Here is a 20,446-nt window from a genome sequence, read left to right on the forward strand (position 1 = left end):
AGTTAGATTTGGTACTCTTCAATACATAATTTACATATGTATATATAATATCAAAATCCCGTAAATTACGGAGAATCTTTGAAAAGATATCAGTCAAAGTTCGCAATAACAGATATGCTAAGATAAGAATTCGTCTATACACTATCAATGCAGTAAATGCAGTAAAACGTGTCTAGAATTATGAATGATAAGCAGGTAATTTCCTAAGGATGATAAGTAGATGATTTTCGACTAGAAATGATAAGCAAAACTTTTGACATGTAGACACGGTCGAAGTCCAGACTCATTAATGCATCCTAACAACTACTAGTTAGACACACTAATGCAAGACCTGGTTCGCTACGACCACCGCTCTGATACCAACTGAAAGGACCCGTCCTAATCCACCTGGACGAAGTCATCAACATTTGGTCCCATTGCGATGATCGGCTCCAAGTAATGTCCTTATATTGAGCAAATGCACAGCGGAAGACTTAATTCGTACCTGAGAATAAACATGCTTTAAAGTGTCAACCAAAAGGTTGGTGAGTTCATAGGTTTATCAAAACAATCATTTCAATATGTTAATAGACCACAAGATTTCTTAATCATAAACATAATACACTCGCAAGTGTATGTAAAGCATTCTAAGTGGTTGAGCACTTGGTAACCATACTTAACATTTAATCAACGTCACATATTCCCTTTATTATGAAATCTCACTCCACCGTACCAAGTGTAGTCACCAAAACGAAGTACTGCGCAACCGTTGAATACTGGTCGTCCAGTCCGGTTGGGGTTGTTAGGCCCGATAGATCTATCAACAGGATTCGCGTTTACAATACCCATGTAAATAGTAGTTACCAAGCTACAGGGAAATATGCCAGTGGTACAACTCAACGTAGAATATATTTTTAAGTACTTGTGTCTATTTTGTAAACATGTATAAAAGCAACGCATGTATTCTCAGCCCAAAAATATATATTGCAAAAGCAATTAAAAAGGGAGCAAATGAAACTCACTTTTGCCTTGAAGGTATTTAATTCGACTTGGTCTCCGATAGATATCACGAACCTAACCATATATATAATATATCAACATATTTTCTTTTTAAGTAATCGTTACATATATATATACTTTTAATACTTTTAATACTTTTAATATTTTCTTAGTCCGTAGTTAGCAGTCCGATGTTAGTGGTCCACAATTAGTTGCTTAAATAAAATAAATAAAGACCCCATCGTATTCGTATTGATCAGAATTAATCTCGACCCATGGTACCATGTTGTCAAATGACGTGTTGCGTACATAAAGTACCGTGTTGTCAAATGACGTGTTGCGTACAATCATGAGGTCTTATGATTAATCTTCTCGTGTTATTTACGGGTGGTCCTGAAATATATAAAATCAAATCATAAGTAATTATATATAAAATATCATATTAATTATAAAAGATATGATTAATTTACTTTTTCTCCAAATATTTTCGTAGCTAAACTAGCTTCGGATACCCAATCTTGTTTTAGTCGTAGTTTCTTCAATACAACTCCGTTTTTGTTGGTTCAACTTGCCACTTCCTTGGATCGAGTCAAATTTTAAGAATATGAACTGAAAATACCTTAGTTTGTATTCAAAATCATAGGTTATAGGTCAAACTTTGGTGAAACTTATGAAAGTGATCATTTTCCATCATAAAAACAACATTTAATGATCATTTTTCTAAAAATACTTATACTTTGAGTTAAACCATAAAATTTTTATGTGTTAACATATTCATAAGAAATATCATTTTTCCAGAACATGAACTTCCAATTCAAAGTTTAAGATGGTTTTTAATTCTCCAACCCAAAACAGCCCCCGGTTGCACTCCGACGACGTAGATTCAGTTTTTAAGATGTTCTTTGTAAAACCAAGTTATATCTTGTTAGGTTAGCATATCATTATGATATATTACAGGTCTTGAAGTGTTTTAAAAGTCAAGTTAGAAGGATCTATTTAGTTTGCGAACAAGTTTGAAATCATTCAAACTATGTTCTTGTTGTTAAAATTTTATACCACAAAATAAGATAGCTATATGAATATGAATTGAATAAGATTATGAACAAGGTTACTACCTCAAGTTACTTGGACAAAGTTACTGCAAAAGATAAGAAATAATCTTGGAATCAAAGAGTGGTGGAGTTAGATCAAAAGGTTGGAAGTAAACTTCTTCAAATGGGTGGTTATTTTGATATGTTCTTGAAAGAGTTTTCTTATGGTGTTTAAGGCTTGTAATTGAAGCTAAATGATGGGGAAAATGCTTGTAGATGATCAAGTATGAAGTTAGGAGTATTTTGAGAGAGAAATGAGAGTTTAGGTATGAGAAAATGGAGTGAAGAAATGGTGTTCATTTATAAAAACGTTTTTAGTTTATAAAGAAAGAAAAGGATTCCTAATTTTGTTTTCTTACTAATAATTCATACTACTTGACAAATTCTAGTTACCTCATATCTAGGGCAGTAATAATGTTGATTAGGATGTTGATTTGATGTGTATATACCAATAGTAAATATGTATAGAAGCTGGGTATGATACAGGTACATATACCCTAGATATACGTATAGACATCTTGAGGAAACGGAACGAAAATTCAAATATAGCTATCTTTTGTGAATATACTTATATTGTTTTATGTATTTAAGTCCTTAAAAAGTGATTAAATACATTATATATACGATACATGTATAAGCATTATAGATTATAAGTATATATATCAAAGAATGTTACGTATAGTTATCGTTTTGAAAACTTAAGTTAGTAGTTTCAAAATATACTTATAACTCATTGTCATTAGTACACAATGAGATGTTAAACCATCCTTAGATCATGTTAAATATATATAAATACATATATATACACAAACATATAATTATCGTATGTTATATAGTTCGTGATATCATCGGTCATATTAGACGGTCAAACGTTGTGTAATACTCTTTTCAAAAACACAAGTCTCAACAATTTGGATTGCTTATCATGTTGGTATGGTTTAATTTATGTAAATATTAATCTCATAAGTATAATTTGGTCAGAAAATTCCGGGTCATTACATAAAATGCCACAGAATTTTGGTGATCGTTTCAAATGGTGGTATTATGATGGAAGAACAGAAGAAGCAGTGATTGTGTTGGATAATCCTGATGGTACTTTGGATCAGATCAGGATTATTGATCCAAGGTGGATTCACAATTTGTTCAAGAATAATATCAATGTGTTAAGGAAACACCCAATCTTTCATGAGTTGCCAAATACTGATCAGGCAATTCAGTTTAATCGTGCTGTTCGTACTTGTTATGCTTATGATATCCATGCTTAATGTCTATCGTGTGTTTCTATTTTCATGAACTATGAACTTGAATTTGAATGTTTCATTTTCAAATTTATTTCGATTTGGTTGTAATTACTTGATTTTTACGTCTTAATATTCATATTATTGAATGTGTTTGACTGTGTGATTAGTTGTTTTGCAGGGAAAGTACAGTTTGTGGTTTTAGATAATGAACTGGGTCCTAGGGGGAGTTTTTTGGTGCATAATTAGTCTCCGAGTTCATTGTAATCAAGTTAAAGTGCTTTATTGTTTAACTTTCTCTGCTGGTATGCAACCGCACGGTTGCAGGAATGCAACCGTACGGTTAGACAGGCAACCGCACGGTTGCAAGGTGCAACCACACGGTTGCAACGTGCTGTGTGTATTTAATGGGTATTAAGGGTTCATTGTTAGGTTTACGAATCCTAACATATCCTACACGTACAATTCGATACTCTGGTGTACTAGCATTCATTATAGTCGATCTTTAACATATTTAAGTCGATTTTGTCATTAAGATCAAAGGTTTACATTGGATTTTGAGTATAAAACCCAATAACGAGATTTTCAGCACTCGTTATTGAATCTAAGATCGTTTAATCCTGTTTACACGATCCTACAACATTGTACCACCTGATCGGTCATTGAGATGACCATGAGATTAACCACGTTAGGGTCCCATTCGAAAATAATCGGCGTGCCAATTTGGCACATACTATTATTAGATGACCACCTCCATGACGGGAACACGAAGTTACAGATTTCGGATAATCGAGCCTAGGAAACATGGGATTCCAAAAATGCATATATACACAACTTATTACTAGCCACCACATCTCGAGCCTCCTTTCGCTTAGGGGTGAGGTTCATACCCCTTAGCAAACTTACTCATCATAATCTAAAGCCGGAGGAACCGATTTAAAGAAAACTCATATTTCGACATCAAATAAAAATGACATTCAGTGCAATTAAGAGTTGTCTTTCCATATGCTTGTGGACCATATATCTCCATTACACGTCCCTTCATATGTATATTGACACTTTAAAGAGAATAGAAACATTAACAGATTATAAATACCCTCGAAAACCCTAAACACCTACATCACGAATCCAAAACATAATAACATTAAACTAAAAATAGATATTGTAATAGAATTTCAACTTGCACTAAGTAATTGAAAACCCTAAACACCTACATCACGAATCCAAAACATAATAACATTAAACTAAAAATAGATATTGTAATAGAATTTCAACTTGCACTAAGTAATTGAAAACCCTAAACACCTACATCACGAATCCAAAACATAATAACATTAAACTAGAAATAGATATTGTAATAGAATTTCAACTTGCACTAAGTAATTGAAGGTTACTCATTAGCTTTAACCCCTTGAAGATTTCTCATATTTAATCCCTTGATAATTTTAACCGTAAGTGATTTTGAAGATTTGTGATATTTAGGAGATTTGATTACTACCCGTCCTTTTTTTTTTTATGAAAGTTTAGTCATTAGCTTTAATCCCTTGAACGCGTTGCAATAATCTTATCATTTAATCCCTTTCAATTAGCATTAGCTTGTGGTTGCCAAAGTTGCGATGATTAAGAGATTTGACTCGATCAAATTTCAACTTATCATTTCAACGTGTTGGACGAGATTGATTGAAGCGTAATAATTTATATTCGAAATTAATAAACTATGTAAGGTAAACTTACCTTTGCAAAAATTTGTATACGGTGGGTGTAATTGTTTCTCGTCAATTGGATGAATGGATGGATTAGAGTGTACAAATTACTATACTATCTAAAACACAAAATCCTGTAACACTATTTATCAATAGTAATCAGAGGGTATTTTTGTCATTTCACTTTTTTTTTGTCTCCAACGATAAAAGTAGCAACTTTCATAAAAGAACCAACCCTTTAATGTTACCAAAAGATGTCGAAAAAAATTCTTTTTTACAAAAAAATCAACTACCTTTTTTTTTCCTTCCTCAAAGATAAAAGAGGCAACTTTCATAAAAGGAACAACCCTTCAATGCTACCAAAAGATGTCGAAAAATATTTTTTTTTTTACAAAATAGATCAACTAACTTTTAAAAAAAGCGCTAAAAGAAGCAACTTTCACAAAAGGAACAACCCTTTAATGTTAGATATCGAAAAAAATTCTTTTTTACAAAATAGATCAAGACTTTTTTTTTAATTCGCATACAAAACAGAGCCTCCGGCGCGAAGCGAGGGCTCCACAACTAGTTTGATCTAATGACCAGGATTGCATTTGAGAACTTTTTTTAAAAATTAATTATACATTTAAAGGCTCTTTTTAATGAGAAGGGAAAAGGGAGAATTTAATTTTTCGGATCATATAATTTGTGTATTAAAATTAAAATTAAATATATATGTTGAAATTTAAAATTATTTCATCTGAGATCTCGGAAACAAATTATTATTAAATAGAATCAATTTAGATGAATTACATACATTAATACGCTTAAAACGCTTAAAATGGTAACTCCCTAATTTAGTGGATCGATTTAGTTTCACTAATGAAAATTGTAATACTAATTTGTTCTAAAGGTAGGTTAGTCTTTGGGGATTTGAATTAATGGTTAGATCATTATATATTTACTTTTAATCTAATGGTATTTGAACACTTAAAATGAAAGATTATTTCACTATTTTGCACTTTTTTTTTTTAATAAGTAGGGAGAGGGAGATTGGAATTAGTATGCATAGGTCGACCAAATATCATGGATTCAAAGAGATTGTACGTGGAATAGAGCCTTCCATTTCTTTAGGAGAGTTTTCAGTGAGTAATGGGTCAAGTGGGTACTAGTTTGTTGCTATATTCATGCTAAAGTTGTAACTTTTTTGAGGCTACATATAGCCTATTTGTTTTGATAAAAAGGTGTGGCAGAAATATTTTTGTTCCCTTTTTATTTCAATCATTCCGTAGCTTTTGCTTCTCATTTGTTTCTTGAATTCTTTCACATTCTTTGACTAAATTTAGGGCAGGTATCCAACAATGGATGCAAAAATGGATAAGAAACAAGTGGATGATGTAGTACTTGTTGGTAGGTCAACTCAGATAACGAAAGTACTAAAACTTCTGCAAAAGCTTTTTAACAGGAAAAAGCTTAGTAAGCGGATCCATGTTGATGAGGCGGTTGCACATGGAGCAGCAAAGTTAAGTGAAGATGAACTAGGTCAAAAGGTGAAGGATTTGGTGTTGTTAGATGTTGTTCCGCTATCACTTGGTGTCGCTACATACGATGGCACTACGAGTGTTATAATTCCAAGAAATACCCCAATACCAGCCAAAAAGGATCATATCTACACAACAGCTAAGGATAACCAAACCCATATCATGGTTAATGTTTATCAGGGTGAGAGGGTTATTGCTAAAGAAAATAAGTGGCTAGGGAGATTAATAATTGGTGTCCCACTAGCACCAAAAGGTGAATCGAAGATTAAGGTGGTTTTCGATATCGAAGCTAATGGTATTCTGAAATGCTCGGTAGAGGAATTAACTACTGGACTAAAGAAGAAGATTGTAATTAGCGGGGACAATCAACGGCTTTCAAAGGAACATATTGAGAAGATATTAAAGGATGCTCAAAAGCACAAATATGAGGACGAAGAGTACAAGATAATGGTGGTTGCACGTAAAGATTTAGAGGTATACATTGACAAGGTAAAAAGCAAAATCAAGACCCACAGAGAAGATTTGATGAAAATTGATATTGCAATAAAGGATGCAAGCCATTTACTTGAAAGAAGCAAGATTTTTAATGTTGGTACGTATAAAGATACACTTGAACAGCCGGAGGAAATATGTGATCCAATCATTGCTAAGCTTGTGTAAACAGCAAGCTGTTTCATCTGTGGTGGATATAAAACATGTTGGAGCGCCATGCTTTATCATCCGTCGAAATCCCTAGTAGATCAATGTTTTTGTTTATTTTTTTTTCCAATAACTGCTGGACTTTATGTTGAAGTTTCAGTATTGCAACTTTTGTTTTTCGTATGTTTAGTGTGATGATATATACATTTAATAACTAGTTTTGTTTTTAAGAAAGGCAATATATTATACAAATAAATAAAGTCACGAGACTTTACAAAATAATCTAGTAGAAATTTGCATGAAGAAACCAGGGGAGGCCCGCATGGGCAATCTTATCTGATTGACTCTTGGGCATACGATTTTCACTTTTTCAGGGCCAAATTTTTTATATATAGAAACACAATCGAATATTTGAAAAACACGATATATAGGTAAACACAACTCACAACTAAAGCACCGAAAGCGAAAGGCTCAAAAGCAACATTTAAAGGTCTCAGAAAAAAAAAAAAAAAAACAAAGTCTACTAACATTCTAAAAATGCCAAAATGACCTTTTATAGATTGCTTATATTATTCGTTAGGGCATAAGAGACCTTTTTTAAATACATTATATTATTCGTAGGGCATAAGGGCATGTTTTCACCTCGTTTTAAATTCTGGGGACCTGCCTCGAAGAAACAATGCAATCACAAAGAAGTACACGAGAAAATTAAAAAAACTTAATAATAAAAGGATAACAATCATAACACGGCACTCGATACTTCTTTTTATCCTCTTGAAAACTTTTTATTTGTAGTTCGCTATGTGCATTCTACTATTCTAACACCTTTTCTGGAACACATTTTGATTTTTGTTTTAGTCGTTGTTTGAATATTTTTAGCTTACCCGATACTCCCAACCCAATGATCATACCGCAAATAAGTGTGCACACCACCACCAAATTATTTTGTAAATGAGTTCCTAAACTCACAACTTACTTTATCAAAACATTCCCCAATCTTTTATACTGTTCCATGTTGACCCAACCCCTCGATACATGCCCAATCTTTTATCAGTAAACACTAACAAACATTCACTTGTATTTCTGATATATATTAATATTATATATATATTTAATAGACAAAAGTTATGAATAGTAACTAAGGGCATTTTCGACTTTTCACCTTTTTTTTTAAACTAAATTTCATTTCACCACCAAAGCCCCCCCAGACTTTTATTAGTAACTAGGGGAATGATATGCCCAAATCGGACGGTTTATTTATGCGGTGTCGTTAGGTCGCAAAACGTCAAGTCATGATATCAACAGAAAGAAGTTGATTGTTTAATTTATATATGCTGGGCCTAAATCTATTATTCCTTCCTATGGGTTAGCAAGGGCAAATATGACCTAAGGTCGTTCCTTGAGCGGTCGAATTTGAAACGAAACTTATTCAGATAATTTAGTAATTAAGATTGGGTTTATACAAAATTTAGTATCCCAGACTAGTGGCCAGGTACACCTTGTGTAGAGAGGCAGGATCCTTTTGTTCCCATAAATTGACGACTGTTTGAAAAATCCAACAACCAAGTCCAACCGGTTTATTCTAGACACCATTTTATCCGGAATATTAAATTGTGTAAAGACAATAGTTGGGTTGATTTGATTTATAATTGTATTTAAAATATTAAAAGAATATAATTAAAAAAAGCTAGCTAGCATGCAACAGGTAAGGATAGAGAAGAAGTGGTTCACCATGATTTAAGATAACGTAGTGTCGGGATGATTATGAGACACCGCTTGGATAGATATACCTTGGTGTGAACACTAGATTCCCTACTAAGCGGTTTTTCGATTAGCATATCACGAGGAACTAGGCTTTGAAGATTCTGATCGGATGGACTAAGCTCAACTCCTGACGCTTCATCTTGTTTAAGGATATAAGCAGCCCATCTTGGATGCAATGCATACCTTGGACGCACGAATAAAGTAGCATAGTCATATACATATAATATCCAACCTTTCTTAACACCTTAGTGTATCACCCAAGTAAGTGGTTATGATTGTGTTTCTAATTCCTTTCTGTCAATGGTTTTGTAAAATCTAAGGGTTTGTAGAAAAATTAGAACCTCTGATAGTTCTCAGTCATCCTTAAAGATTTATAAGCTTAGTTTGTATTGTAGTGCGTTAATTTCCCATTTATGATTTAAACCAGCCCTTACTTAAATCTACCCAATAAATCCCTTAGTTATCCACCATGTACTAGACTTATAGTGGTTCCATAGCTTCTAACCTTGACCATGCTCAAGTGGTCCTATAGTACATCAACATGAGTCTTTTACTCTTGACCAATGTCTTGATCTGGTTCTACGGTAATTCCCCATGTACTTTATAGTATTTTCGATGGGTTCATACCTTGACCAATGTATAAACACAGATAATTAATTACCTTTATAATGTCGACTTTATAAAAGGTTTTAATCACGTTTATTGGCGGAAGGACGATAATAACGAGGTTTAATATCATAGACAAAAAGCGAGTACGAAACGATAATCATCCCTAACTAACATTATTAAATCATGGCAAACAATCAAGTAATTACTCACACATCATGGCAACAAGCATTTCTAATATTAATAAATCACAAACATCAAACAAGAATATTATAATAAATTAATAAAAGAAAGGATAGATGTTACCGAATAATGTCGGCAGAATAACACTTGTATTTCTTCATAATATCCATAGCATTACGATGCTCGATAGCTTCTACTACTAACTACATACTAATCTCCTATTGATCACTAGAGAGCGATAATACAGAGATAATTACATTTCCTAATCTCTGTACTTTTCTCTCTCTAGAATCTAAAGAGAGAAAGTAGAGGGAACTAATCTCCTATAGATCACTAGAGAGCGACTATAGAGAGATATTGAGAGAGAGAAGTGAGAAAGGTGTGTGTTGAAATGGTGGGATGAAGCCCCCATTTATAGAATATGATTGGTGGCAAAGTTGTTAATAAACTGCTGAAAAACCCCTGGCAAGTAGGATGTTTGTTAGAAAATGGCTGGCAAACGACTGGCACGCCGTTTGGCAGGCCGTTTGCCAGGCCCGTTTGCAAGGGCAAGCCGTTTTGTGTGCCCGTTTGCCAAGGCCGTATGGAAAGCCTTTTTACATACTGGCAGGCCGTTTGGCAAGCCGTTTGGCAAGCCGTTTGGCCTGTCTGTTCCCTGGATCGTAACTTGATTTCTTGTCTTTCACCGTTTTCGCTCTAGAATCTTCATTTTAGCTCCGATTTTCTTGATTCTTTTAGCATCGTCTTCGTAATTACTTTATCTACAAATTTAACTGAAAAACTGATTATTTTGCCGACAAAGTTTTGAACTTTATGCTTTTGGGACTCAATATCGGGGGTAAAAACGTGACTTTTTAGCTGATATCAAATATCCCACACTTAGACTTTGCGTGACCTCAAGCAAACCTTTCTTTTATTTTGAGTTCAAGGATGCTCCTGAGGTTTCTGTTCTATTATTCAAGTGGCTTATTATTTATTATAAGAGTAAGATCAGACAAACCGTCTTCTAAAAGGGTAGAAACTATCTATGCAAGCATGAGGGGTGGGTTACATGACTTTGGCTTCCTTACACGGGTCACTCAAATCACTCAAGTGTTTGGGTTTCCCTATCAATCTATGAATAGAATTCGCTCATAGCCAGTCATGCTGCAAGTATTGTCATAGGCTTGACCAAGAATCAAATCTCCACCGGTTAGATAAGGACGGCACTGATCTTCTCCCTAATCATTCTTTCAAGAGGAAGAGTGGGTTTTAAAGGTTGGTTTGCGGAGAAAAGTGAAGGTTTTGATATGGTAAAAAGGGTGATTTCGAATCTTTGAAATTTAGAAAGATTCGATAGATTTCGGTTTCAATGAGGATATACTTTTTCTAGGAAAGATGGTACTCAATTTTTGTTGAAGAGTTCCTTTAGAGGGTACTGATTTTCAGTGAAGACTTTGCTTCTTTTCTGCAATCCTCCTGGGCCACAATCTTCATTTTCTTGAGGGATTTACGCTTTTATTTGAAGACTTTTCTCTTCTTTATTTTTGAGACTTTGCTCAATAATTTTTTTTTTTTTTTCATATCCCATCTTCATAACTTTGTCTATTTCTTCTTGTGCCCAGATAGAAAGGTTTTCACCAGAAATAGGTCTTTTTAACCTATCAAAAACAGTCTAGAATTTCGGAATTTTTTGACAAGTGTTTGAAGTAAACTTGGTCGATCTATCTCTTTGAATTTCTAGATTTTGGAAATGAGAAAGAAAAGAGGGTGGAAAGGGTAACGTATTGATAGTGAATTTGGGGTGAGTATTTTCTGATTCATCAACTCTTTGGCATGAGTTGGTCGGTTTAAATGCGTGGAGTGGAAACGAAAACGGATGGTTTTTGTCTTCTCTATTCAGAATGAGTTCGGAAGGAGTATCGCACCTACACCACGTATGGCGCTTACTAACCATTGGCCTCGAAATGTATGTCAAGGTCAAGTTCTAACTCTTAATGCTAACATCGACACTCTCAACGGAAAAGATAGTGAGGCATTAAAAATGAATGCTTATTGGGCAATTTTTGGGGTGCCTCACAACAATTATATTGGGTTGATAATGCCTAGTCATGCAATGCTCTTTTAGAGAATCGGTTCATCCTTAAGAAGATTTATGTCCTCATTAGTCTTATTTTTAGAACAAACACACTTGATTTTCGAAAGTACTTTTTCAGAAAGTATCATTTAGTCAAAATTTTTGAAAAATTTACGTTGAGGACAAAGAATCTAAATAGTAGGTATACTCGAAAAGCTTAGTAATATTTTAAGTTACGAACATTTTCCGAGCATCCCATAGCTAATTACGGTGTACTACACCGCTATCCCACACTTAGAGGAACATTGTCCCTAATGTTCATTCTTAGATTTTAGGGACTAAAATCCCACACTTAGAGTTTGAACATGTCGGAAATGTATCTAAGCTCAATATTAGGTTGGAACCCCACACTTAGTGATAAGCTTAGGGTAGGGTATAGTTTAAAGATATAACGAAGCAAAATAAACGAAGAAAAAGAAACGAATTACTTCCCTTGAGTGTGGCTGTGTGCTGAGGATCTGAAGGTAGATGGAGTCGGAACCATCTTCTGCTGGTTCGAATCGGTCTTCTTGAAGTGTACTCAAGCTCATTAGGGCGTTCTCATCCTCCATACACCATCCACCAATAACTTGTAATGAAATAATCAACGTGTTTCCTTGTCGTTTCATCATTATTCAAAGAGTCTTCACCACAGGCATCAATAACTGTCTATTACTTGTAAAAATAGAAAAGATCAAACCTAGACAGGTGATTAAGCTTTAGGGCATATACTCACTGATTTGCGTTTTGATGAAAACGTTTTTTGAAAATTTGAGGTTTTTTAAAATTCAACAAATCAGTGTATGACTAAAAAGCTTAATCCCATACTTAAAGTGTTGACTGCCTTTAATTTTAAGACCTTTGAAATAATGTAGCAAATAGTGCATTTAAGCTCAAGACAAGTAGGAGAAGTGAATTCGTCCTAAGAAACGTTGAAAATTTTATTTTAAGTTTCACTTTCTCATTTATTCAATTACCCTAGTTATTCTAATCTAACTACTACTAAAGCTATAGAAAATTAAACACACGGGTTGCCTCTCGAGAAGCGCTTGCTTTTGTTCGAGTCACGAGCCTGACTCTAGCCTTATTTCTCAAGAAATCTAGGCGGCTCCCTTGCATCCATCAGTAGACACAAGAGGTAATATTGGAACATACCAATGAGATTGAAGCGGACATAGAATAAGGTATGTCCAATTAGAAAAGAAGGTGATTTAAAGTGAATGCTTTGTTTAACTTGAGGTATAACAAAGCTATCAACTTCTTTTACCTCCTTGATTGGTGCGGGTTGGTCAAAGGGGTCCTCATCACTCCATGATGTGTATGTCATTAGGTATTTGAGTGATGGTTTATAGGGTAGCCCTGACGCAAAACCCGTCTTTCTTCTTTGTGACTTCAGGTTGGTCGTAATGTTGTACTCTAAGGATGGAGGTGGGATGATGTCCATTGAAGTCTCCAATGTGGTAGCAACATTAACAACTACTTCGGTGCTAGAATCCTCCATCTCCTTCTTCTCATTCGGGCTCTCCATTTCAATTTCTTCATCCACCTCCTCGTCACTCTGGTCGGGAGCTTCAAGTATAATTGGTTCAGAGAGTTCTTCTAGAACGAAATCCTCTCCAGTCATTAAAAGATCAAAATAAGGCGAAAGTGAAGATTGGGTAGGTGTGGAGTGGTTATTCTTCTTGTCTTCTACTTCTATCTTCTTCTCTACATTCTCGAAATTTGGTTCACGAAAGATGACTTCATTAGTGGATATGGTATTTATTTCACTGTTCCCATCAGAAGGACATACATACTCGTCGATCGTGAAAGTGACCTCTTCTCCACGGGCTCTCAAGGTGATAATTCGTGAATAAACATTAATGATCGCTTTGCCTGTATTCATGAAAGGCCTTCCTAAGATGATAAGGGTTTTCATGTCTTCTTTATAGTCCATAACCACAAAGTCAGTCGGAAAAAGGAATTTGTCGATCTTAACCATGACGTTCTTAGCTATTCCCTTAGGATATCTAGTGGATTGGTCAACTAACTGGATGCTCATTTTGGTAGGGTTAAGGTTTCCAATTTTGAGTTTCTGGAATAGTGAGTAGGGCATGAGATTGATGTTGGCACCAAGGTCAGCGAGAGAATAGATAGTACCAGATTGGTAGATAGAACAAGGAAGGGTAAATCATCCCGTGTCCCCTAGTTTTTCAGGAAAAGTATTTAAGAGAATGGCTGAACAATCCGCGTTCAGCGGGACATTGGGTACTTCGGGTACCTTATCCTTGGTTGATAGGAGTTTCCTAAAATACTTCTTACTATGAGGAGTTTTAGACACAGTGTCCAAAAATTTACTGTCAAGCTTGAAAGATTTCATCTTGTTATGTCTTTGGTTGAGTTGGCCAATGGAATGGAATGGGTGCTTTCCCATTGGGTTTAGGTGATGACTCAATGACTGCTACCGAACGGGCATTAGTTAGTTTCTTCTCCTTAGATGAAACTGAAGGTTGGCTATGTGCCACCTTTGAGTCATTTTTAGGACAACCTAGAGAATCGAGACGTTGATTTAGCTGGCTTATTTGATTTTCAAGACTACTCAAGTGATTAGTCATGACTAAGTCATCTGCGTCTTGTCTTGCTGTGATAATATGGATGATTCGCAGTAAGACATCGTCTGGATTTTTCTTTGGTGGGGTAGTGGGTTTAGTAGGTTTAGTGGGTGGGTTGTGTGGATGAGCTAGGATCTTATCGGAGTAGACAACAGAGTCCTCACATTCAGCCTCGTATACCTTGGCCAGATGTGGACAGTACAATTCTGGCATAATTACACTTGAGACACATGTTGCGGGAGTTTCTTTGGCTCTCCAACTTCTTTGGTGAGGTTTTCTATTTAGACCGAGAGATATTTTATTGTTTTATTTTCGATAGGATCGGAGGCGGAAAGCGGTGTTGCTGATGAAATTTGCTCTTCCGTGTTCCAATCGTGATGGTGCATAGTCATCTCCTCGATCAATCTCCAGGCCTCATCAGCAGTGAAGTTCATGAAGTTACCTTGAGAAACAACATCAAGAGTAGACTTGTTGTTCGGATTCAGACCTTTGTAGAAGGTCAAAATCTGATCAGAGCTCTCAAGACGGTGGTTCGGGCATCTTCGAAGCAAATTTTTGAATCTTTCCCATGCAGTGTAGAGTGATTCATCGTATGCTTGTTGAAAGTTTACGATATCATTCCTAAGTCTGATTTGTTTTGATGGGGGAAAGTACTTGATTAAGAAAGTTGTTGCCATTTCCTCCCATGAGGTGATAGAGTTGGGTTCTAACCCCTCAAACCTTGTTTTTGAATGAAGAGTTAAGGAATAGGGGAACAGATATAGACGAACTACATCTTGTTCAACCCCGTTTTGCTTATAAGAGTTGGATAAGGAGAGGAATCTATCAAAGTGAGAGTTGGGATCGTCATTTGGTAAGCCATGGAATAGACAGTGATTCTGAATGAGTTGTATGATGATATGCTTAAGCACAAAAGACGCTCCGTTAACCTCTGGATAGAGTATCGGTCCTCCTCGTCCTTCTAACGAGGGTTTGGTGATATCAGCGAGAGTGATGTGTGCGACCATCGTCGAACTATCGGCATATAAGTGTGGATCTCGTCGGATGGGTACAACGTATGATATCGGATAGAAGAAAGGATGTGTCGGAAGAATGCTTAACAGTCTAAGTAGGTTAAACCATCCTAAAGGTTCACTAATAAGGAAGTCCATTTTAAACTTTAATTAATCGAAACGGAGCTTATTCAGATAATTTAGTAATTAAGATTGAGTTTATACACAATTTAGTATCCAAGACTAGTGGCCAGGTACACCTTGTGTGGAGAGGCAGGATCCTTTTGGTCCCAATAAATTGGCGACTGTTTGGAAAATCCAACAACCAAGTCCAACCGGTTTATTAGACACCACTTTATCCGGAATATCAAATTGTGTAAAGACAATAGTTGGGTTGATTTGATTTATAATTGTATTTAAAATATTAAAGCAATATAATTAAAATAAGGTAGCTAGCATGCAACAGCTAAGGATAGAGAAGATGTGGTTCACTATGATTTAAGATAACGTAGTGTTGGGATGATTATGAGACACCCTTTAGATAGATATACCTTGGTGTGAACACTAGATTCCCTACTAAGTGGTTTCCCGATTAGCATGTCACGAGGAACTAGGCTTTGAAGATTCTGATCGGATGGACTATGCTCAACTCCCGACACTTTATCTTGTTTAAGGATATAAGCAGCCCATCTTGGATGCAATGCATAACTTGGACGCACGAATAAAGTTGCATAGCCATATACATATAATATCCAACCTTTCTTAACACCTTAGTCTATCACCCAAGTAAGTGGTTATGATTGTGTTTCGAATTCCTTTCTGTCAATGGTTTTGCAAAATCTAAGGGTATGTAGAAAAATTAGAACCTCTGATAGTTTTCAGTCATCCTTAAAGATTTATAAGCTTAGTTTGTATTGTAGTGCGTTAATTTCCCATTTATGATTTAAACCAGCCCGTACTTAAATCTACCCAATAAATCTCTTAATTATCCACCATGTACTAGACTTATAGTAGTTCCATAGCTTCTAACCTTGACCATGCTCAAGTGGTCCTATAGTACATCAACATGAGTCTTTTACTCTTGACCAATGTCTTGATCTGGTTCTACGGTAATTCCCCATGTACTTTATAGTATTTCCGATGGGTTCATACCTTGACCAATGTATAAACACAGATAATTAATTACCTTTATAATGTCGACTTTATAAAAGGTTTTAATCACGTTTATTGGTGGAAGGACGATAATAACGAGGTTTAATATCATAGACAGAAAGCAAGTACAAAACGATAATCATCCCTAACTAACACTATTAAATCATGGCAAACAATCAAGTAATTACTCACACATCATGGCAACAAGCATTTCTAATATTAATAAATCACAAACATTAAATAAGAATATTATAATAAATTAATAAATGAAAGGATAGATGTTACCGAATAATGTCGGCAGAATAACACTTGTATTTCTTCATAATATCCATAACGTTACAATGCTCGATAGCTTCTACTACTAGCTACATACTAATCTCCTATTGATCACTAGAGAGCGACAATAGAGAGATAATTATATTTCCTATTCTCTGTACTTTTCTCTTTCTAAAATCTAGAAAGAGAATGTAGAGAGAGAACTAATCTCCTATAGATCACTAGAGAGCGAATATAGAGAGATATTTAGAGAGAGAAGTGAGAAAGGTGTGTGTTGAAATGGTGGGATGAAGCCCCCATTTATAGAATATGCTTGGTGGCAAAGTTGTAAATAAATTGCTGAAAAACCCTGGCAAGTAGGATTTTTGTTAGAAAATGGCTGGCAAACTGCTGGCAGGCCGTTTGCCAAGGCCGTTTGCCAGGCCCGTTTGCAAGGGTAAGCCGTTTTGTGTGCCCGTTTGCCAAGGTCGTATGGCAAGCCGTTTTACATACTGACAGGCCGTTTGACAAGCCGTTTGGCCTGCCTGTTCTCTGGATCGTAACTTGATTTCTTGTCTTTCACCGTTTTCTCTCTAGAATCTTCGTTTTAGCTCCGATTTTCTTGATTCTTTTTGCATCGACTTCGTAATTATTTTATCTACAAATTTAACCGAAAAAGTGATTATTTTGCCGACAAAGTTTTGAACTTTATACTTTTGGGACTCAATATCGGGGGAAAAAATGTGACTTTTTAGCCGATATCAGGGCATTTTTGACTTATCAACTTTTTATATTTAACTAAATTTCATTTCACCACCAAAGCCCCCTAGACTTTTCACCTTTTTTTTTTTTTAACTAAATTTCATTTAACCACTAAAGCCTCCCCAGAGTTTTTTCAAAAATTCAAATCGACCCCCCAAAGAGGGGGGTAAAGTGTCAAATAACTATTTCATAAGAAATCTTAAATAAACTCCACCCAAATATTCAACGGGTCATATCTTCTCGCTCGCAACGAGTTAAATTTTTCTGACACCATCGTTAACCTCGAAATAATTTTAGGAACACAATTGATCATATATATAGACATATATATGTATATTTCAAGTGCAAAAGGCAACTCAAATACAAGTATAAATAGAACCACGGTGACAAGTGAGTAATTGCGCGCTGCGCCTAAACATTGCGGGAATCCGCATAAAGAAAGTTTGCGAAGATGTCCCGCACAAACATTGCGGATATGTCGGTGCTGAGCGAATAATAATTACACGGATATCTGAAGCCTATAAATAGGGAACTTGGCCTCTCATTTTAGGTTGTTGATTATGTGCAATTGCTCTGGTCTTTATGATTCACTTGTGAATATGCCCAAGTATCAATCATAATCGAGCCAAGGTAATGCAATCAAGACCGGGACATGGTGATTGATCACTTGAATCTAAGTGAAAGACGATCATAAGGTCCCAAAACATTATCAACACCACCATCTACCCCTCATTGCACTCAATTCCTAAATTAGATCTTGGTAACTAATTTAGGATTGATCAATTGGCGCCATCCGTGGGACATGAATTAAAATTGAATTCGATAAATTTATTCTGCGTAATTGAATGATTTAATCGTGAATTCAATTGTAGTCATGTTCTTGTTAAATGATTTGCAGGTTTCTACGTTTAATTGAAAGCGTTAAGCTAAAATGACAACGCATAACAAAAAGAAGAGTAATAACACAGCTGGTATATGTGATTTTAGAAGCTCAACGTCATTTGATTTTCAAAAAAGTCCTGAGATCAGCAAGCAAACAAAAGATTTGCTTGCTAAATCATCAGGAAACGCCATCGTTAATGAAGGAACACAACAAAATGTTATAATTGAAAAAGCAATTGCAGCTAAACGCAATACTCAACAAGCTGTAAGCAATCGTGAAGAAAATACCGTGAAGGTTAATTCTGCAAATCCTCAAGGGAATGCAGACAAAAATTCAACGAATTAAAGCACTGCGAATGCTGTTAACAAAAATGCAGAAAAAGATGCAACAATTAAAACTACAAAGCGTGTAATACTGCCTTTAGAGGCAAGACAATTGCTTCAAGAGAAAGGTCTTGATCTTCATATTCCGCTAAACTATGAATGGCCACTCAATGACACTTCGTCACAAAAGAAACAATTGGTTATAAATAATAGCGATGATTTAGCTGAAGATGTGCGCGATTGCAATGCGTTTGGATCGCCCGTGCTGCTTTCAAAGAAAGAAAAGCATTCAAAAGTACAGCGCCAACTCTCTGATAATTCAGAGAGTGATCTCGAAGTTATTGAAGTTACAAATCTTAAACGCAGAGGGCCTAGAACACCAATTCCACAATATATGGAAGAGGGCAAAACTTCACAAGCTGCAGAGAAAGAAAATGCGCAATTGGTTCTAGTGGACATATTTCGCAAAATTGCACCAAAAGATATGCAACATAAGTTTGATCAACCTGATGTGATTCAAAAGATGATTGAGAGGTACTGCGCAGAAACAAAGGAAACGCGAACTAAAATAGCGACAGAAATTACTTCAGTTACAGAAAAATTTGTCCCGCATATTTCTGATTATCCAATAACGACACCTCCAATTGTGCCTGCAACTTTGGGCGTGTACTCAGGCTTAACTGATCTGCTAGATTTCTTACAGCGGTTTGAAGGAATCGTGAGTACATATAATTGGGATAAGCCTGTCGCATGCAGAGTTTTTCCCATGGTATTACAAGGCTTAGCGCGAGAATGGTTCCACAATTTGAATGCACGAAGCATTTGATAACTCCTAAATTACACATGTTTTTGAATACATTTTAAGGAGTTATTTTGTCATTTTAAAGACAATTGAATACTTAAACATACAAAAATGGGCAAAAACGGGAAAAAATTATTTTTAATGTTTTGTTTGAGAAATGTGTTAAAACGAGATCAAAAACAGATAAAAGTTGCAGAGATGGATGAAGCCACCGGCATGGATGCAAGGAAGTCGCCGGCTTAGTGAAGAAAGTTAAGAATGTTCCAGAATTGAGCAAAAATCGAAGAACTTGGAGAATAAGCAAAAGCAACAGAAGACGCCGTCTAATGAAATAAAGTCGCCGGCTAAGTCAAACGGAAGCCGCCGGTTACAATGCCATTTATGGAACCAACTTGGCCACCAAGTAATGCGTAAAGTTTACAGAATCTGTATTTTGGCCATAACTTACTCATACGATCTCCGATTAACACGCAACGCAAAGTTTAGTTCATTCTGTTACAAAAATGCCAAGTACAAGGGGCAATAGCAGTATGATGGCGACAATTTTTATGTGCAATTTGCAATTTTTTGCAGTTGGGTTGCGTAGATTGTTTCTACAAGGTTGTGTAGATGATTCATTGTATGTGCATACCCCAGTGAAAATTGAAAAGTCTGTTAATATGATTGGGCATGGTATAAAGACTTGATAAGCAACAATGGCAAAGTCAAGCACTTCATTGCAATATTTGCGCAATATGGCGCATTATCATAATTACTATCGCGAAAAGAAAACACCTGTAAAAATGTTGAAAAACATTATTTTGGGAAGCGTTTATTTGTATGAAATCTTTTAAAGGATGATGTGCTTAAGGCACATTTAAGTAATAAAG

At 35.5% G+C, this 20,446-nt stretch overlaps 1 protein-coding gene and 1 non-coding gene across 2 annotated transcripts; both read left to right on the plus strand.

Annotated features, from left to right (window-relative positions):
- The first annotated feature begins 6,350 nt into the window (after positions 1 to 6,350).
- LOC139841627 (heat shock 70 kDa protein-like) lies at positions 6,351 to 7,190 on the plus strand. The gene has a single exon (XM_071831838.1). It carries the CDS (start codon positions 6,351 to 6,353, stop codon positions 7,188 to 7,190), a length of 840 nt encoding a protein of 279 aa, XP_071687939.1.
- A 7,740-nt stretch (positions 7,191 to 14,930) lies between these two features.
- LOC139845951 (small nucleolar RNA R71) lies at positions 14,931 to 15,037 on the plus strand. The gene has a single exon (XR_011758702.1). It is a non-coding gene; the product is annotated as a small nucleolar RNA R71 (small nucleolar RNA).
- The last annotated feature ends 5,409 nt before the right edge of the window (positions 15,038 to 20,446 follow it).

Source organism: Rutidosis leptorrhynchoides, chromosome 4, assembly GCF_046630445.1.
Source record: "Rutidosis leptorrhynchoides isolate AG116_Rl617_1_P2 chromosome 4, CSIRO_AGI_Rlap_v1, whole genome shotgun sequence".
NCBI classification, from domain to species: Eukaryota; Viridiplantae; Streptophyta; class Magnoliopsida; order Asterales; family Asteraceae; genus Rutidosis; species Rutidosis leptorrhynchoides.